At 43.0% G+C, this 19,629-nt stretch overlaps 1 protein-coding gene and 1 long non-coding RNA gene across 3 annotated transcripts in view; one reads left to right on the top strand and one right to left on the bottom strand.

Moving 5' to 3' along the window:
* TXNRD1 (thioredoxin reductase 1) overlaps positions 1 to 19,629 on the bottom strand; it is a 53,161-nt gene that overhangs the window by 10,692 nt on the left and 22,840 nt on the right. For both annotated transcript variants that reach the window (XM_028532377.2, XM_036019515.1), the window contains exons 6-14: positions 17,622 to 17,764; positions 17,096 to 17,211; positions 15,216 to 15,441; positions 12,755 to 12,847; positions 11,689 to 11,765; positions 10,353 to 10,509; positions 6,993 to 7,100; positions 4,089 to 4,184; positions 1,446 to 1,580 (exon numbers count right to left, since the gene is read on the bottom strand). In XM_028532377.2, the coding sequence (XP_028388178.1) occupies positions 1,446 to 1,580; positions 4,089 to 4,184; positions 6,993 to 7,100; positions 10,353 to 10,509; positions 11,689 to 11,765; positions 12,755 to 12,847; positions 15,216 to 15,441; positions 17,096 to 17,211; positions 17,622 to 17,764 (1,151 nt within the window). The remainder of the gene's footprint in view (positions 1 to 1,445; positions 1,581 to 4,088; positions 4,185 to 6,992; positions 7,101 to 10,352; positions 10,510 to 11,688; positions 11,766 to 12,754; positions 12,848 to 15,215; positions 15,442 to 17,095; positions 17,212 to 17,621; positions 17,765 to 19,629) is intronic.
* Positions 1 to 19,629, top strand: part of LOC118499171 — a 28,408-nt gene that overhangs the window by 4,793 nt on the left and 3,986 nt on the right. Inside the window, exon 3 of the long non-coding RNA XR_004901695.1 lies at positions 19,351 to 19,360. This is a non-coding gene — a long non-coding RNA (uncharacterized LOC118499171). The remainder of the gene's footprint in view (positions 1 to 19,350; positions 19,361 to 19,629) is intronic.

Here is a 19,629-nt window from a genome sequence, read left to right as displayed (position 1 = left end):
TGTGCTCTTATCCCATGACCGATGGCTTCGTGATAAGAGGAAAACAGACACAGACACACAGGAGTTAAGGCCACGTGAAGACGGGGTCGGAAATGGGAGTGATAGTCAGTAAGTGAAGCAACACCAAAGCTGCCGGCAACCACGAGAAGCTCGAAGGGGCAGGAAGGGCTCCTCTCTGGAGCGTCTGGGGGGAGCGTGGCCCTGCCCATCAGACTTCTGGCCCCCAGAGCTGCGGGAGGGTAAGTTTGCTGGTGTAAGCCACCCAGTTCGTGGTACTTTTTTACGGTAGCCCTAGAAAACGAACAAGCTCATTAAAAGTGTTTTCGGAAGAAAAAGAAAAAGAAAAAAGAAGTTAATTGGCTCTTTCCCTAGGCAGAGAGTAACAGTCTCAGTCATTACACTGAATAAAAGATATTATCACGGCACATTCTTTAAGAACATTAATCTAGGCTCTTTCCAATTTTCATGTTATATTTTTTTGAAGCTTAGTTTTAGTTCACAAGACAGCAGTTTTCTGTGACTAATGCCCTAGTCGCCGACCGTGTTAATGTTTTATGCTACCATCTCGGCTGGGTGCACGATGATTTAGGGGACACGATCTCTAACACGGCGGGGCGAAAGAAGAAAAGCGTTTTCCCAGGTCTTGACGCTGACCTTCCCTGATCAGCAGATAGTCCAGGTGTGCAAGGGCAATCGAGAACAGAGAGCAACGAGTCAGCAGGCTGCGAATGAAATCTGGCAGGAGTGCATGTACGTGTGCGAGCACAATGCACACTATGCAGACCACTGGCGATGGTGACCTGGCGACAGCGGCACTCTCATCCCCACACTTGAGCCAGGATGAGACAGCGCTTCCCGGTCTTCCCCGAGTTCTCCGGCAGAGACGCAATCCGTAGCTAACGTAGGCATCACGACCTTCGACTCTTGAATAGTCACTGACAAATGTGAAGAAACACTGACACGCGGAGGCCCAGAGGGGTCAATTTCCGATTCTACTTTCATCTGTCTAATCTTTTCAAAGCATCATTCTCACAACTCATTCTGATACCTAAAGCCGAAGAAGCACACATAGCATTTGGCCTCGAGGCGGCCCCAAGATAACTAGTATTGAAGATCTTTCTGGGTGTGAATGGCATTATTAGCTGACAGCCATGAAAATAATTTAGAAGACATGGTAAGTAGAAGATTTAAGGCCCATGGCTATCAATCACTCTCACGGCTTTTACCATTTAGTAGCATGACAGCACCACCCATCCGGAAGAGGGGAAACTCGGGTTCTAGAGGCAAGGCCTTGTTCGGAGGTGTTCTCACTCACTAATGAGCTGCAAGGAGGTACCGGAGTGGCCGGAGTACAGCAGAAAGAGCACACTAGCTGCGGCGCCCTAGACCCGCCCCCTGTAAGCCTGGGGATGGTGTGCAGGGCTCTGCAAGTGTAGGCGACCCACCTCGGCACAGACGGGGTGGATTCCGATGGTGCTGTCCAGCTGCTGCTTGGTCAGTCCGCACTTGATGGCGGCTGCGAAGCCTTGCGTGACTTCTCCAGCGTTTGGACCCAGGACGTGGAAGCCCACAACACGTTCCTAGGATAGAAAATCAAGTAATGCAGTTACACTGATATTTTTTCCCCTTAAGGGCCTAGAGTATTTTCCCAGTCCAGTCTAAAAACCCCATTCAGAAATGGCCAAGGACATACTCGTACTAATGCTTGCTGCTAAAAGCTATTTAGGCTGAAGATAACTCCAACGTGGGCCCAGACAGAGTGTGGGGTCACATGGAGCAAGAAGGGAGGGACAAAGGCTGGCCATGAGTGATGGTGAGGGGCAACATTAAAAGCAAAACTGTCTGCAATTCCAGAAGCATCACAACGTTCTGCGAAACGTTTTCAAAGGGCAGCTGTGTCCTCACCTCCTCTACCTGGCTGTCTCCAGCCTCCCAGTACACTGTGGCAGCTGAAACACTGAAGAGCACTCAATCAAATCAACAGTCATTTCAACTCAGGTTTTGGGGACAGATTAAACTTAAGCCCCTTGCCATCCAAAAACATTTTTGAAAGCAATAGAAAAACGTGTGGCAACTCTGAAATACCTGTGTAGAAATTACTTTCAATAAATTCTAAGTCCCAGACTCGGGACAATCTCTGCCAAGGGCAGAGAAATCCACTGCCCCACTCAGACTTTCAGAACCAACTGGGACCGAGCTGGCCTGCCCAGTGCCCAGTCTCCTCACACCAGACGTGGTGACGCAGGCCTTATCTGAGGCTCCCTCCCTCAGCGGAGAGCAATCAAGACAGTCACTCTGTCGCCCAAACACTGTAATATGTTCCACGTTGGACTGATGGGACTCATCCTGACAATCAGGGGTCGAGTATATGGATAAACAAAGCATATTCTAGGTCTTAAAACATCTACGTGTACAGGTAATATGAAGAGATCTCAAAAAATGACATTACAAACAGCTCTAGCCGGTGTGGCTCAGTGGATTGAGTGCCAGCCTGCGAATCAAAGGGTTGCCAGTTTGACCCTCATGGGAGGCAATTACATGTTGATATTTCTTTCTCTTTCTCCCTCCCTTCTCTTCTCTAAAATAAATAAATACAATCTTTAAAAAAATAAAAATTTAAAAAACAAACAAACAAGTTGCAAGCCTCTATTTAGCTGAGGATACCACTCAATTAAACCACAATATATAAAGTTTATGGATAAAATATGAACAGGCGAGACGCTCCAAGTTCAAGACCGTTGCCTCCAGGGTAGGGAAGAAAGGAGGGGTACAGGATCACGAAGGACTACAAAGGACAGGGGATGATGGTAAACAGCACGGAGTCTACCTTGTCCAAGTCTGAATCCCAGCTCTGCCATTAACTAGTACATGCCCTGACACAATTTTTTTAGTGCATCTAACATATATTTAACAGAACTAACATCCCTAGCTAACATATACTCACACAAGTAAACTTTTAATAAAATTTGTCTAAAAAGAAAAAAAACATCTAAGATTGTTTCTACGCCAAGTCCACATAGCTCACGACAGGTCACCCCAGCGTGTTCATGCACTAAGTGCACACGTGACGGCCCTCTGTGCAGAGGACCCAGGTGCTCCTAGGGCCCTGGGCTCTGCAAAAAGCGACATGCTGCTGTGCTACTGCCTGGAGTGATATCTTCTAAATAGGACACATGGCTTAACTGTATTCAGATCCGAGATAAAGAACTGTAAGTTTGTTAGGCTTTTAACATATGGATTCTTTAGCATCATTTATATTTTTACTGAGGGCATTTTCCTTAAAGTAAGATCCCAGCCAAGTTAAAAACACCAGTTCTTATGAGATGTAGTGAACACCACAGAGCATGTGTACGGACATGCGTGTGTCTGGGGCTACAATACAAACTGAGGGGGCAGCAGTCTGAAAAGTTTGCAAACCAATGATTTATTCAAGTATGGAAACAAACTGTAAGGTCGAGGAGTTTGCTCCCAGGCCTTCGTTGCCTACCCATGTTGCATGAAGCAGCAAGCAATAAAACCTTAAATCACAACCCAGTTAAGCCTTGGCCAGGGAGCTCGGTTGGTTAGAAACGTCATTCTGATACGCCAAGGTTGTGAGTTTGCTCTTGGTTAGGGAACACACGAGCAGCAACCCACGAATGCATAAATACAGGCCCAACAACTCCACGTCTCTCTGTCTCTCATCAATTAAAAAAAAATAGAATCCACTTAAGAGCTCTTCCCATTACTGCTTTCTCCCTTGTGCCAGCTGCTGTAGGGTATAACCTTGCACTGCTCCTGTTCTTTTTCGTGTTGTCATTACTTCTAGATGATCAATGACTTAAGTGGCTCCCTGTCATACACACACAGAGTTCTCAAATTGTCCTTCCGGTCCCTCCACTCAGCGCGTTTAACTGCTAGTCCACGTAGTGGAGCAGAGGGGAGATCAAGTGCGCCGCCGCGGCCCCCGCCCTGGCGTGCCTGTGCTCCGGGGGGACTGGCGGGTGGAAGGGTGAAGGAGCGCAACGTGCATCGTGTGACCAAAACAGAGCCACGTACTAAAAGCAAAATGAGGCCCGCTGAGAGGCTTAAATGAGAACTGTACTTACACTGTCTTTCATGTTGCAGACTATTTTTGCGTAGCACTTGTTGCTATCTCTTGATGGAACCGTCCACTCCAGCGGCCAGAAGTAGCTGTGGTAAACCTAAGAAGACAAGAGCACGGTGAGACCCGCCGTCTGCAGCAGCACGTCTGCCACACACCAGCTGTGGCGCAGGGACAGCGGAGGCTCTCCAGCGATCGGACTTGCATTAAACAGTAAAATTCACATGGAAACGGACCCACGGCTGCAGAGAGCAAACCGATGGCTGGCAGAGGGGAGGGGGCTCGGCAGCTGGTGACAAAGATGAAGGGACTGAGGAGTGCGGACCGGTGGTTACAAGACAGTCACGGGGGTGGAAAGTGCAGCACAGAACACGTCCCTGGTGTTGCAATAACCACGCGTGGTGCCGGGTGCGTATTCGACTTCTTGGGGGGATCATTTTGTGAATTGTGTAATTGTCTAACCACTATGTTGTACACCAGAAACTAATGTAAAGTAATATTGAATGTCAACTGTAACTGAAAACTAAAATTTTAAAAAAACCCACACAAACCAACAATAAAATTCGTGAAGTAGAAACCCAGTCAGAAAGCAAATGGTTGTAAGCCCTTGTCGTGAGACCCTGTTGCTAGACGCTCACCCCTTAATGACATGTCAGGCCGGAAAGACGAAACCCTAAGTTCTAACCAGCAGGCGAATGAGAGGAAGGGGCCACGTCATCACTTGCTGTCTTGCGTTAACATATGGATTTAAAAAACTGAAAACCAGCACTATCTTGTTACCAGAGAGGAATGACCACTTTGGGCAGGAAACAAGTCAAGTGCCAGCAACAATGACAGCAATTACCTAATTTTCTTGGTTAAGGCTTCCAAAGACATTTCCTCCTTTGGCATTGCTCACAAAAAGCACAGAAGGGAGGCGGGGGTTGGGGGGGGGGAGGGGAGGGGCCAACGGAAAGACACAGACATCCTTACTGATGGTTCACAAACTTAAGTTTTGCAGGGCTAAAGGGATTTTACTTTCTCCAACTGCTGGCCTCAATTCAAAACATATTGTATGTGGTTAGCTGCCTTTTAAAAACACACTGATTAGGTAGACATTATAGTAAGTGTTCTTTCATATTATAAAATGATATGAATTTTTCTTAAAATAAGGGTTACTAAATTGAACGTATAGTATTATAGTATCACAACAATTACACACGAAAAGGCGATTAAAAAAAAAAAATGACACCCGCCCTGACTGGCATAGCTCAGTGGATTGAGTGCGGGCTGCGAACCAAAGCATTGCAGGTTCAATTCCCAGTCAGAGCACATGCCTGGGTTGCAGGCCACGGTCCCCAGCAACCACACATTGATGTTTCTCTCTCTTTCTCTTTCTCTCTCCCTTCCCCCTCTCTAAAAATAAATAAATAAAATCTTAAAAAAAAATACACCCGATTACTAACAATTATTGTTATAAACATAACTATGAGTAATTATATGAGGGAATCCTACTTCCCTTACATATTTCAAAATTTCAACTTATAATAAAAATTTCAACTCTTACAATAAAAAATGCAAATTTTAATAAAACAAAACCCAAAGACAGTCTGTCAAGAAGTAGAATGTATAATAAGAACCTTAAAATGTAAATACTTCTTGATAGGCATCTATTCTCAGAAAATAATCAGAGAAACAGATAAGGGATAATGAAGAAGTTCATTATTCTATTAATAGTGAAAAACCGTAAACAGCCTAATAAAGAATGGCATAACAAATTACTATAGAGCATCCCTAAAAGGATATTACACAAGCCATTTTAAAAATGGCGAGTTTCGGGGGAAATGCTTACGACCTAATGTTAATTGTAAAGTAGGACTGAAAACTGCACAAAACTTAATCACACTTTTACAACCATTTGAGGCATACATACCTACATAAAATTATACATCATATAATATGTAGAAATACACAAAACTATTTAGAGACAAAAATATGCCAAAATATTAATTAGCAACTATCACTTCATGAATTAAAATTTCCTTTTTATATTTTTTTAATTTTTCAAACTTCCTATAATGAGGATTATTATTTTTAGAATCAGAAAAAGTTAATAATGTGTTAGGAATGGACCACGCTATTACATGCCACTATTAACGTACATAATAAACACAAAGATTGGTCAGAGATTTAAAATACACTCGCATCCTAAGACCTGGTCTTTTAGAGGGTTCTCCTAAAAGCTTTTCCCCAAACGATTTAAAAAGCAGCAGTCACGTTGTGTTGCATTAGTTGTGTATACAAAAACAGTGTACTTTGTGCGCATTTTCCTTAAGTATATGATAAAAGGTGAGTGGTAAAGTTAATGTAAATTAGATGATAATGGCAGAGGGGAAAATACCTAATAGAAGAGTAGAAATGTAATTAACTTTAATTTTCTTCTTTGTAGTTTCCCCTATTTTTCTTATTTCTAACAATATTGTTTTAATTTAAAAAATAAACCAGTAAAAGTGGTTCTAAAAAGTTGTATTATTGGGTCAACGGATGAAGTAGAAAAATGGAAGGTGGACCAGATAAATGTATTGTATGAATACATTAAGTTTCCTAAACGTGATAACTATCCTGTGGTTTTATAAGAAAATGTCCTTGTTCATAGGAAATACATACTGAAGTATTTAGGAATAAATACTTAGGAAAAACTTAACTTGCAATTGGTTCAGGAAAAAAAAATACACACAGATACAGAGAAATAGAGAGAGAGACTGTGAGTGTAAGAAACAAACGGGCAAGTGTTAACAACACATAAATCTGGATAAGGGGTATATGAAAGTTCTTAGTACTATTTTTCTCCTTTTCTGTGTGCCTGAAATGATTTTTAACTTTGAAAAACCCGTGGTAGTAACTAAACAGAAGAGTAAAGAGAACTTACCTCAATATTTTCTTCCCCAAATTTCTCCACGGCTTTCTCTTCTGAAAGCCCACAAGCGCCGTATTCCAAAGGAGTAAACACAGTGGTAGGAACATTTTCATAGTCGCACTGTTTCAAAACGGGGAAGAGTTAAGATGAGAGAAACTGTAACTCAAGAGGGGCTCACAATTAGGAGACGGAAGCAGACTAATACATTCCCACCGAAAGTATGGGAAGCCACCATCCCAGAGAGACATCTGCTACGCAAGAACCGTGAACTCATGCGACGGAGTTTCAGCAGAGGTTTGAAGTCACGAAGAAACGATTCGCGTGATGTTAACTACAAAGACAGACTTTCTCTTCTTTTAATGAAGCGGCCAAAAATAATACAAGCGTACCCAAAGCTGCTGGTCTCGTTACTGGTGACAGAAACCAACAGATGTCTAAAAATTAATTAGGTAACACATATTAAGAGTCATAAAAATATTTTATAACTCCTGACCCAATAATCTCACTCTTAGACATCTATAATGATTTAATATGTAGGAAGAGCAACATGCATTAACTGAGCCACGCTGTAGCTCTCCTCAATAGTGGCAATATTGGAGTGGCTTTAAAATGCAAATAAGGAAGTGGTTCTACAATATATACATGCAGTACAATATTATGCAGCTATTAAAATGAAATGAAAGCCATAAAAACACAAAAGTTAATGATTCTGACTATTTCCAAAGAGTATTTTATGTAAATAGGCGCAGATGACAAAGGGATGCTGAAGTCAAAGAAGTTGTAAAATGCTGTATTAAGCAAATAAATAGGTTTCTCAACCACCAGATTTCTCAGAGCCTTTAATGTGCTGATGCAAATTGTGAAAACTGTTATTATGTACATGCAAAATATGTCTGTAAATGCTATGTGGTATAAACCTACCCAGGCACATTTGCCCACAGAGGTGGGGTTATTCTGCCTTTAAAATATGAGAAACTGAATTCTCACTCTCTAAAACAGTAGGGTGAAATCTTTAAGTGTGCCTCCCCTCTAGGAATAAGTATAATCCTTTCCCTCTAAGAACATAAACCTCTGGAATTCTGATTCAAAAGTAAAGGCAGACATCCGCTTACAGCCATAAAGGTGTATTAGGGGCCAGATTTACCTCCCTGCTTTAAACAACTGCAAGACCAGACAAGGATGATGCAACACCTTTTAAACACTGGACAACAGCTACAGGGCAGAATGCCACTGGGGGCGAAGCTGCACAAGGAGAACTCTTGAGGTCTGCAGTGAGGTCCTCTGGAGGTTTGGGCTGAGCTCTGCAAATGTGCCAGAGGAAAGTACTCAAGAGTAGGAAAGAGCCACTGGAAAGCAGTGGGCCCCCAGCCACCAGAGCTCTAACGGGACTGGAAACGCTTCTGGTTCCCACAGCCAGGCCAGCGTAGAAAGAATTCACCTTGTGAGAGGAATGGAGTAGAGACCTCCAAAGGGCATCAATTTAGCAGTGAAACTAAATCATCTCTAGATGACAGGTTGCTATTGCCAGACCCGAAAGAAGCTTAAAAGCAAGTTACAAAGGGATAAAATTAATCCTCGGTAACTTCAAGGGCTGTATGAACAAAGTCCAACACTGTACAAAGCAACTCAACAAAACCCAGCACTGGACGATGTAAAATGTACCATATCTGCATCCATCCAACAGTATCCGGGCATGCAAGGAACACGCGAACCAGTACCGTAAGGAAAATCAACTAATAGGAACAGACACAGAAAAAGTGATGATGGAATTAGCGGAGGACATTAAAAGAGCTAAATATTTTGTCTATTCAACAAGGTAAAGGAAAACCACCTGCTGAAGGAAAAAAACAAGAAAACTTATTTTAAATAAATGAAAAAAACAATTTGAAGCACCAACTACACAAATTGGGATTAACAGCCCAAGACAGTGCAGAAGAAAAAAGGTCAGTGAACTTGAAAACATCGCAACAGGTTCTCTGAGAAAACAAAGCACTGAGATGGGGCAGGGCAGGCTGGAGGGCGGGGAGGGGACACAGGAGCAAAGACCAGAGACCCGTGAACCAACATCGAGTGAACCAGCAGTCATTAATCAGAGGCTAAGGGAAAATTTAAAAAGGGGAATACAGAAAAAAAAATAACCGAATGGCTGAAAATTTCCCAAATTTGATGAAAACTATAAACAGATAAATCTAAGAATCTTGGACAAACCATAAGCAGAATAATTATAAAGAAAAGCATACCAAGGCAAGCAATAATCGAATTGCTAAAAAAAATTAAAAATCTCGAGAAACAAAGATAAAAAAGTTTACTTTCTATGCAACCACAACACTATAGGTAAATTATTAAAATATTTTAACTAACACCATAAACCTAGAACTTTATATTCAGTAAAAATATCTTCCAAAAAATGAAGGCAAAATAAACGTATTTTTAAGCCTTGGAGAGCCCTATCCCCACGCCATTCCATGTCTGTTTCCTCCTTGAGTATTCTCTCAGAGTCCTAGAGTTTCCTTCCTCCCTTCTTTCCACTCCTCCCTCCCTCCCTCCTTCCCTCCTTTCTTAAAATTTTAGATATAATTCACATATCATAAAATTCACCTTTTCAAAGTTTCCATGTCAGTGGTTTTTCTGTACAGTCCCAAAGTTATGCAACTATTACCGCAATATAATCCAGAAAATTCCATCATCCATAAAAGAAACACCCATCAACAGTCATTCTCCACTCTTCGCCCTCACCCCTGACACCTCAGTTAAAATAAACTTAAAAAAAAAAAAAAAGAAAAGAAAAGCCAAAGAAATCAGCATGAGCAGACATGCATTCAATAACTGCTCTCATGAAACACACCTAAGAGTTTCAACGTCCTACACTGACTTCTAAACACCACACTAAAATATTCACATAAGGCACTCAACTCTCCAGGAGCTGCAGACACACGTTTAGAAGCACAGGGAAACACAGCCCGAGTACCGGTGTGAGCGGCTCTGCACTTCGACACTGTTACCTAGAGCCCCAGACCCTTTCACGCAGCCTCCACAGGCGCCACAAAAAGAGTTCTTAACTTGCTAATGATGAAATTGATAGAAAATGCCACCGTTATGAGTATATGAAACATAATAGTGCTGAAATGTGGTGAATCAAGCTCATTTTATTCTTAGTGTGATTCCAAGAGTGACCATTTTCTTATAGAGTCACAAAGGTACGGCGTCCTTCACCGTGTCGTTTGGAACTCAGCTAATGAAGCACGTCTAGGAGGCCATCATCAAAGTAACTGAATTACTGGGGACCTGGAGAACCTCTCAACTGCCCCTAGACAGAGAACTGGGAGCTCTATTGAAAGCGGTGCTGCGGTGGGCGGCGGCCGTGGCACTCACCTTGACAGTGGAGCCGGCATACAGCCTCTGGGCCAGCAGCCTGCCCGCCTGGATGGCGACCGGGGTGAGCTCCGGCTTCCCCTCCAGGATGTCGCCGATGGCGTAAATGTAAGGCACGTTGGTCTGCTCCTCATCCGTGACAGGTATTTTCCCAGTCCTGCAAGTCCATTCGGATAAAAATAGGCATTAATTACCATTATTAATTAAGTGGAACAAAGTCCCCTTTATCCCCAAGAAGCCCCAAACTAGGACTCCGGCTGAGGCAACGTTCTAATGTATTACCAAAACAAAGCAGCTCAGAGGAAATGAAAGCTTAGAGATAATTCTCCCTGCTCTTTTGAAAATTAAAGGAATAAGAAAACTATTAAGAAACCCTGGGATGGGAAAGCTAGAACGTGGTGATTAAGAATAAGGACTCTAAATTGTAATAACCAGGTCTGTTTGTTATTACCTCTGTGATCTTGGGAGAGCTATTTACCATCTCTAAGCCTCATTTCCCCACCTATAAACGGGAATCATGATCACGGGGATGGTAGTAAGAAAAAGAACTCCCTCCTCCGTTACCATAAGGGGTTGTGAGGACTGAATGACAATCCCTGTAAAACAGTCAGCACGAGAGTCCATGGCTCACAGTAAGTACAGGTTAAATGTTAGCTACTCATACATGAAATCTAAACCTTAGAACCATTGGCAACAGGCTAGCAGGTTATGAAGAAAAAGGAAGACAAAATAATCCTCACAGAAAGACTAGAAGTCTCTTCTCCTGAATAAAAGTGATTCCTGCAAGGACTGGCGGCTGGCCATGACCCGGGGGGGGCTTGCCGCCCGCACCACGGGCCTCTACTGGGCTGTGAGGAAGGGGGTACTGGGCAATGCCCCGTGCTGCTCCCACAGCAGATGCCAGAGTCTCGGCCATCCAGTGCGGGGCTACAGTCCAGAGGACTTGAACTTCTAAAGCACTGGAAGAAATAAAAGTTTCTATACTTGTAACTGTCACTAGAAATGTGACCACTCTAGTGACCCTAAAACTTAGTAGCTTTAAACGTGGCCCCCAAAAGTGCACACCTACAATTAGCTGGGGGCTGCAACTCGTTCTGTTCGCGTTAAAGAAACAAAAGGCAAGCCACTGCAGCTCTCACTTAGATTTTGAAAAGAAAAATAAGTGAAAGTAAAGCAAACAGAAAATACTATGAGTGGCAACAGATTTTTTTCTGAGCTTAAAAAGGGAATTCTCTATGATAAAATTAACTTTAAAAATCTGAAACTCCAGTATTAATCAATATTAGAGGTATCTAAAGTAATATTCAGTAAGATAGAAGAAAGACTTTGCTCTTACTTTTCATTTATCTTCACCCCCACGGCCTCTAAGCCGATGTTTCTTGTGCAGGAATCTCTTCCTATTGCCAGCAACACCTGAGAAGTGGACATACAGCAACTATCAACAAAAAGTCTTCATGTGAGTCATTTAATCATTATTTTTTTCTGCTTATTAAGCCAATTGGATTCATCCATAACTGGAAAGAAATATTTCACTAAGAAAATGATGCAAGTATAATGCAAGAGTTTAAACAATTAAAATCTTAAAAAAAAATCCTTCAAATGTGATATAGCAGAAATCCTTATCCATTTCTTATTAAGAAAAGGGGAGTTTAAGCCAGGTGGTAAAAGACAAATACCATATGATCTCACCTTTAACAGGAATCTAATCAACAAAACAAACAAACAAACAAGCAAAGGCACTGAAATTGAGAACAGGCAGACAGTGACCAGAGGGGACAGGGGAGGGAATTTCAGGGGAAGGGGGGAAGGGCTTGCAGGAACTAGTATAGAGGACACATGGACAATAACAAGGGTGGGGGGTGGATCTGGGAGGGAGGTGGGAAAGGCTGGGGGGATGGGCTGGGATGGGAGTAAAGGGCAGAAAACTGTACTTGAACAACAATTAAAATTAAGAAAAAAAAGAAAGAAAAAATCCCATTTGATATAGGGCAAAAAAGAAAAAAAGAAAAAGGGAGTTAACAATTCCTTAATAAACCTAGACAGGATTAAAGACAAAGACAGCACAGTGCATGAATGAATTCAGTTATTTTAAATATTGAAAGTGACGGGCTGGGGAACTGAAAGGGAAGAACATGGGACAGAGAAATTCTAGCTCATTTAAAAATGCTGATGCCTTTTTGTAGCCATTTGAGAAATAACATTTTAAGTGTACACTGGAGAAATCTGAAGCTATCCCTGTGCCACAACAAATTATAATGTCACAAATTAGAATGGGAACAGAACCAATGACCTTGCAAACAGCAAATAGCAAACAGCCAACAGCCATTTTAAGTGCCCACAGAATTTCCAGTAAGCACACTATGTGCTCTGTAATGACGTGAGGACCTGGGTCCCTTCCTTACCGTGTTGTACTCTCCTTCGATGATTTCGTCACTGCTGGTGGACTGAGCTAGCACCCTGAGTCGGCCTGGTGCCCCTGCTTCGATCTGTTCAACCTACGAAAGTGATAAACTTTTATTCCACAAGAAACACCTGTGTCACGGTGGATACTTATGTCCTCCCTTTCTACCTCGTTAACCCACAGTTAAAACAGAAAAGCTGGCCTCAAAGGTCTTTTAAGTCCCATCTCTCTCACCTTAACATCATCAAGATGCTGTCATTCTCTCATTATCCCCTTTCCTCGTGGCTTACGGTTCCTAAGCAGACGTCAGGGAAAAGAGTGGAAGGGAAAGCCCGAGGAAGCAGACTGCCCGTAATCCCTAAATCAAAGCAATGACTCACTGCCGGTAAGTCACCCGGAACCACTAATCCCCAGTAGAGCCACTGCTGCTCAAACTCAGAGGTTTTCTTGGCTGCAGATGACCAGCTTTGTCTACAAGGGTCAAACCGGGGGATGGGTCGGTCATGACGCATGTGACATCTAAAAGCCCTAAAAACCACCATGGGCAAGGAGGTGTGTGCGTTTACGGAAACCTGGTAAGAACGCTGGGAGGAAGCGAGCAGCCCGGTGCCGGTGCCGCGCCCGATGAGACACCAACCCACCGCGCACAGCTGTCAACAACGGTGACTCACAGACTGGGCACCGACGACCCAGACCCTACTGCCTGGAGGCTTCTGCAAGAATGCAGTGGCCCTCTGATGTCTCCCAATGACACACAGATCATGGGTTTCTATGAAATATTTACTGGGAGAAATTCATCAAAGTAACCTGCAATTTCTACCTGACCTTTAAAATACAACCACTCTGAGTGGAAAAACTGTCAAGGCTGATTTTCAGTATCAATTAGATAGTAAAGATTTACTTCTTGAACTCCCTTTCTTACACAGCTAAGTCCCTTTGAACATACTAGAAATGTCTTTCCTATTTAATTTAAGGTACAGTGTTCTAATCTTTGGAGAAAAGTTGAATTGGTCCATGGCTTAGATTTGCTTAAAAAAAAAAAAAACGGTAAGGGCCTTATCCCACCTCTAATTCATTCCTGCCTTCCTCACCTTTCAGTTCCGGTCAGGTCAGGCTGTCTCTGTATCCAGAACGACTTCTTCATTTAGAACAATTTTGTTCCCCGCGGAGTTTTTGCTCACACTTTGCTCTTTGCTCAAAATGCACTCAGTCCCTCCCTCCTCTCTGTAGAAGGCTGCTTCCACTCAGTCACTTTATAACATAGCAAGCGTTCACTACTAGCCTCTGGGGGTCAGACACCCTAGTAACCCCAGCAAAATGTTACATGCACAGATGTGGGATTATTTCACCAGGGAGAGTCCACCAGTTCTCAAAGGGACCCACTACTCCCTGAGTGTCAAGGCGGTTGTAAAGGAAGGTGTTACTTTTTCTACCAGCACAGCATTTACAAATAGCATTGTTTTCTAATCGCTGTCCTAATGCAAACATTACCTCCACTCCCAGAAAAACAGCTTTCAGGAGATTGGTTACTTAATCCTCACAACAGTATTATGAGACAGAGTCCAGGAGACTACTCTGAGCCAGGTACTGTCTTTCTAACTGTAAGCTGATGTGATCCTCACAAGAACCGGGATAGGTGCTATGACCATCCCAATTTCACAGAAGAAACTGAAGCTTGGAGAGGTTAAATAATTTCCTCCAAAGTCATGTAGCAAGAAACTGGCAGAACTGGATTAAATCCAGTCATTCTGACCCTATGCTCCACGCTCTACCCACATTAAGAGATTCATGGTCAATGCAATGAAACTACCTTAACCCACAGAGCAATTTTTAAAACGACAGCTCAAATTCCTTAACTGCAATGGAACAGTCACATCCTTATCTGCACTAAAGGAGACCATTAATCTGAGATACACAAAATATTTGATTCTGTCACTCTTATCTTTCGAACATTTGTAGTAGTTAACAAGTCTCCATATAATTTGGCATATTATTCAGCCTATTCAAAAAAAGATTAAATGAGCAAAAATGGATAGCCTACATAACAAAATTAGATAATTGTGTTCAAGGGAGCCGGAATAATATAGTATATCTACTGACTATACTGTAAAAAAGTTTTAAATCAGCCTAGTCTTGAATTCTTACTTAAATCACTGGTATGTATGAAGAAACAAAGTGTAACAGACCAAAGATAATAAAGGAATGCATAAAGCAAAGCCTTAAAAGAGAATCAAGGTTAAGAAAGCAGAAAAAGAAATTAAATTATTCTTCTTCAAATAAGAACAAAGCTATTTAGGTGGTAGGCAGGTACAAGTTTATACACCAGTATCACAAAACTGAGAAATTACAGCATTCCTAATGGTTTATCGTGCTGAGAGAATGCTTCCATCACCCACCCAACTCTCTCTCCTAACTTTTAACCTTAGCATAGAATCAACAAACTTACAGGCAATCCCACTTACTTTTATTGGTACAAATTGTCTGATAAACTTGACACCGTGTTCTTCCATATATTCACCAATTTTGTTGGCCATGTCCTGGTCAAATCCTCTAAGGAGAATGGACCGTACCATGACGGTGACATCCAGACCAATGCCAGCAAGAAATCCGGCACATTCCAAAGCGACATAAGATGCTCCGACCACCAGGGTCTTACCCGGGCAATGAGACAAGGAGAAAAGATCATCGCTGAAAAGAAATTTTTATTAAAAAAAAACACGTCAGAAAAATGTTCATATGTGAATAATGACCAAATCAAAGTAAAATATTTCTACTTTCTTATGAACAAGACACTTTTGAGACTTAAAACACTTAATCAGCTACACATATAATACATAAGAAGTTTTTATGAGGTCTTAGGCTCTCCCTTCTTGCCACCCAGTTGCCTGGGGAAAGGCTCCAGCTGCCCTGGCCAAGCACAGCACACTGTCCAACCTCTGACCGTGAGCCAGCTCACAGCCAAAACCATTCTCAACTGCCTGGGAAAGTTCTCCACCCATGTGTTCACTATTGTACATTTGAAAACCTAAGCCCTCCACCCACCACTCAGCTCCCTCTGAGGTGGAAGATCTGCTACTTCTCATCTGGATACCAATTACCAAGAGTGGGGAGAAGAGTGGGGGCAAACTCAAAATACTGTTTTTGTAATATAAAAGGCAACTATAAAGGGTAAAATCTAAAAAATAAATAAATAAAATAGAAAGTAAAATCTGACAAAACCTTCTAGTCGAGTGAAGAGTATGGACGACATGAATGATATCACAAAAGCACTGTCAGAAAATGAGTTTTTCTAAATATGAGAAAGGAGCCTGTTCAAGCCCACGGGACAACAGCTGCCATCTGAGCCGCCCTGTTTGAGGCACAAAGGAAAAAAGTATGTCCCTCCTCCCCTAAAAAAGGCCTAAAAAAAAAAAAAAGACTACTTTATAACACAATCAGGAAGTCCTGGGGAAAAAGGCATCCAAGAGGACATATTTATCAACAGTCTGTCTCAATGTCTTCATAATCTAAAACATATGAAAAACAATGTTGCCAGTACTATCACTTCACGTGCAAAAATAAATCTCTCAGCAAAGCCTTCTTGCTTGACTCATTTATTTCAGAAGGTCCGTCCCCACTGGCGCGGTGACCACTCGGACACAGTGAATGGGGCCCAGGGTTTCATAAACCAAACGGTCTGCCACCCTCTGACTCTTTCAGTGTCCATGCTGCAGGTGTTTTTAAAAGGGTGAGGGAACAGATGACCCTAGTTCTGCAAGAAGTATGTATGTACATGTGTATCATTTACAAAATGTTTGTGATCATTCATCTGTTCTTTTTTTTGTTTGGTTTAATCCTCACCCAAGGATGTGTTTATCGACTACAGAGAGACAGGGAGAAAGAAGGACTGAGGTTGTCACCCAAATGCACCCCGAACCAGGGCTCGAACACACAACCTGGGGACGTGTCCTGATCAGAGATCAGACCTACAACCTTGGCCTACCGGACACACTCCAACCAACAGAGCCACCCAGCCAGGGCTCGTCTCGTTTTACATTATACATTTATAAAATAAAATATACTCACAACTGCAACTTTCAACATGAGCATGTATCTGTATGTCAGTAGTGATGTAAACTCTGGGCAGTGAGATGACCAATGTTTAGAGTACTGAATTTTTTAAATGTTCTCTTGCCTAAAATAATTTTTCCTTTCTCTTTTTCCCAATCCCCTGCCCCTTTGAGCAAAAATATGGCCAAAAAAAAAATTGGCTAAGTTCAAGGAAATAGACAAAATGGATTTGAAGAAAAAAGCAAACCCATACATCCACAACGGTTTTTCTCTGCTGAAGTGCTGCCCTTACCTACTGATGCAGTGTTCCTTGTCACCAGGGATGCCCAAGTAACGGGGCCTTTCACCAGTAGCAATGAGAAATCTCTTGGCTGAGTAGATTTTTTCTTTGCCTTTGTTATTCGTTGTCTACAAAGGAACCAACATGTCAGCTTTTAATAGTTGTTATCTCGTAGAAGTTACAGTCAACAAGGGCTATTCCCCTCTCTGTCCAGTTTGATTCTCATAAAAATTTGGTAATACGTTGCAGATATTAACGCTCAGAGTAAGGAAGGGACTTTCTCAAGGTCACAGTGCTAGTAAGCGGCAGAGCCGAGACTCAAAGCCACGCAGCCTGGCCCTGGACCTAGTGCTCTGACCCCCCTACCGCACCCCAAAAAAAGCCCCGTGAGAAGATGTGACGGCACAATCACCACATTGGACAACTCTGGGTCACGGTGGCTATTACTTTCATTAGGATAATCAGCTTCTCTTTTCCTCCCCGACCTCCAACCACAGCTTAACGCAAGCAGAAGTCCCTCGGGCTGTCACACCGTTACCTTAATCCTGTGAGGGCCCACAAACTGCCCGTACGCATTCTCATAGGTGACTTTCTTCTCCCGCAGAGCCACCCGGTAGCCCCAGTTCAGGGAGCCAATGTGACTCTGGACAGCTTCTGTCATTTTTTCCCAGTCGTGTTTAACTGCGCAAGAAAAGGAGACACGACAGTTGAAACCCAAGGCTGAGCCACTGGAGCGTCGCCCCGAGCTGGCCAGGCTGTGTCTCACCTGGGTGTGCTCTTGTGCCCACCACAGCCACTGGATCTTTTTTTTTAAATAAAGATTTTATTTATTTATTTTTAGAGAGAGGGGAAAGGAAGGAGAGAGGGAGAGAAACATCAGTGTGTGATTGCCTTTCCTGTGCCCCCTACTGGGGACCTGGCCTGCAGCCCAGGCATGTGCCCTAACTGGGAATCGAACTGGTGACCCTTTGGTTCACAGGCCCATGCTCAATCCACTGAGCTACATACACCAGCCAGGGCCGCAAAAGGATCTTAAGCCAACTCTGTTGCTGCTCATCTGCCCCAGCCCACTACAGAGAGCCAGGCCATACCCTTCAATTCGACAATAGTAGTCAGACTAGCAAAACTACTTAGTGTCTTTAACATTTTCAGTGCACCCTCCATGTGGACTTCAAAGCACCTAAAGGGGCCCGAATTACCTCTGTTATATACACAGGGAAATGAAGGAGGGGCGGCTTGCCCAAGGGTGCACACTAACCCAGTGGCAGACACAGACACGTACTGTGGTAGAATATGTCCCCAAACTGCAAGCCCCCAACTACAAACCAATGAGCTGGCTTGCTTTTTGTTTTCTTTTTTAAGATTTTATTTATTTATTTACTTTCAGAGAGAGCAGCAGGGTGAGAGAGAAAAACATCAATGAGCGAGAGATACATCCATCGATTGCCTCGCCCCCAAGATGGGTCCTGGCCTGCAACCTGGGCATGCGCCCTGACCGGGAACTGAACTGGCGACCTTGCCGTTCGCAGGCTGGGGCTTGCTCCACTGAGTCACACCAGCCAGGGCTAGCTGGCTGTCTTTGTATTGACAATGGGATCCTAAAACTTCCAAAATACTTAATATTTTAAATGTGTATTTAACACTTAAGCATAGAAGTCAAAGAGAGAAATCTGAAAAAAACATAAAGCCCATAAATCTTCCAGAAGGGACCACCCATCCATTCAGTTTACACAGCTGAGCTCAAGTAATTTTGTTTTTTTAAGGCCTGCGACTTTCTCTGTCCATTCTGCATTTGGAGCTTTAGGAAAAGGGCAGATGACAGGCTGCATCCCAGACCTGTCACTGCCCCGTCTCCAGGCAGATCCAGCTGTGCCGCCCGGCCCAGGTCCCTTTCCTCCTTAGCCAGCTGGGAGCAAAGACAGCCTTCCCAGAAAACTAGAGCACTGTGCTTGCTCAAGGACATGAGATTACATGTGTTTCTATGTGAAAAATGCAAAATAAGCCTTTACTGGAACATTGATCAGCAACCTCCAGGGGTTTGTCACTTGAAAACTAAATTTCCAAGTTTCCATCTTCCTTTAAGATCTAAAGACATAAACATTTGCCTAAACCCACTGATTCTTCACCGCAATCATTTTAAGTGCAAAAAAAAAAAAAAAAAAAAAAAAAAAAGGGAGGCAATACTGCTCCCTCAGTGGTGGATCCCGGCAGGCCACTCCCACAAAGCTCAGCCCCGGTTCTCACAGCCAGGCCCCAGCTTCCTTCAGAAAGCTCAAGGTTTAAGGAGAAAAGCTGCAGATAACACTAAACAAACCACCAGGCTTGATTTCTGAGGGGGGAGGGATTTAACGAGAGGGCACAGTTCTTTGGGCCTCATCACAGACTGCAGGATTATTGCTTCTGCTGCTGATGAATACAAGGGGTGAAAGGTACACAGCTAGAAAACCATATTTCTACCCTAAAATCTGGAAAGGGGGAGGAAACACAAAAGGTAAAACTGGTAAACTGGTTGGATAAATAATTTTTGTAAGAACAGACAAATAAGA

Source organism: Phyllostomus discolor, chromosome 2 (genome assembly GCF_004126475.2).
Source record: "Phyllostomus discolor isolate MPI-MPIP mPhyDis1 chromosome 2, mPhyDis1.pri.v3, whole genome shotgun sequence".
Taxonomy (NCBI): domain Eukaryota; kingdom Metazoa; phylum Chordata; class Mammalia; order Chiroptera; family Phyllostomidae; genus Phyllostomus; species Phyllostomus discolor.
Note: the sequence above shows the minus strand (reverse complement) of the source record. Positions and strands in the feature narration are given on the sequence as shown.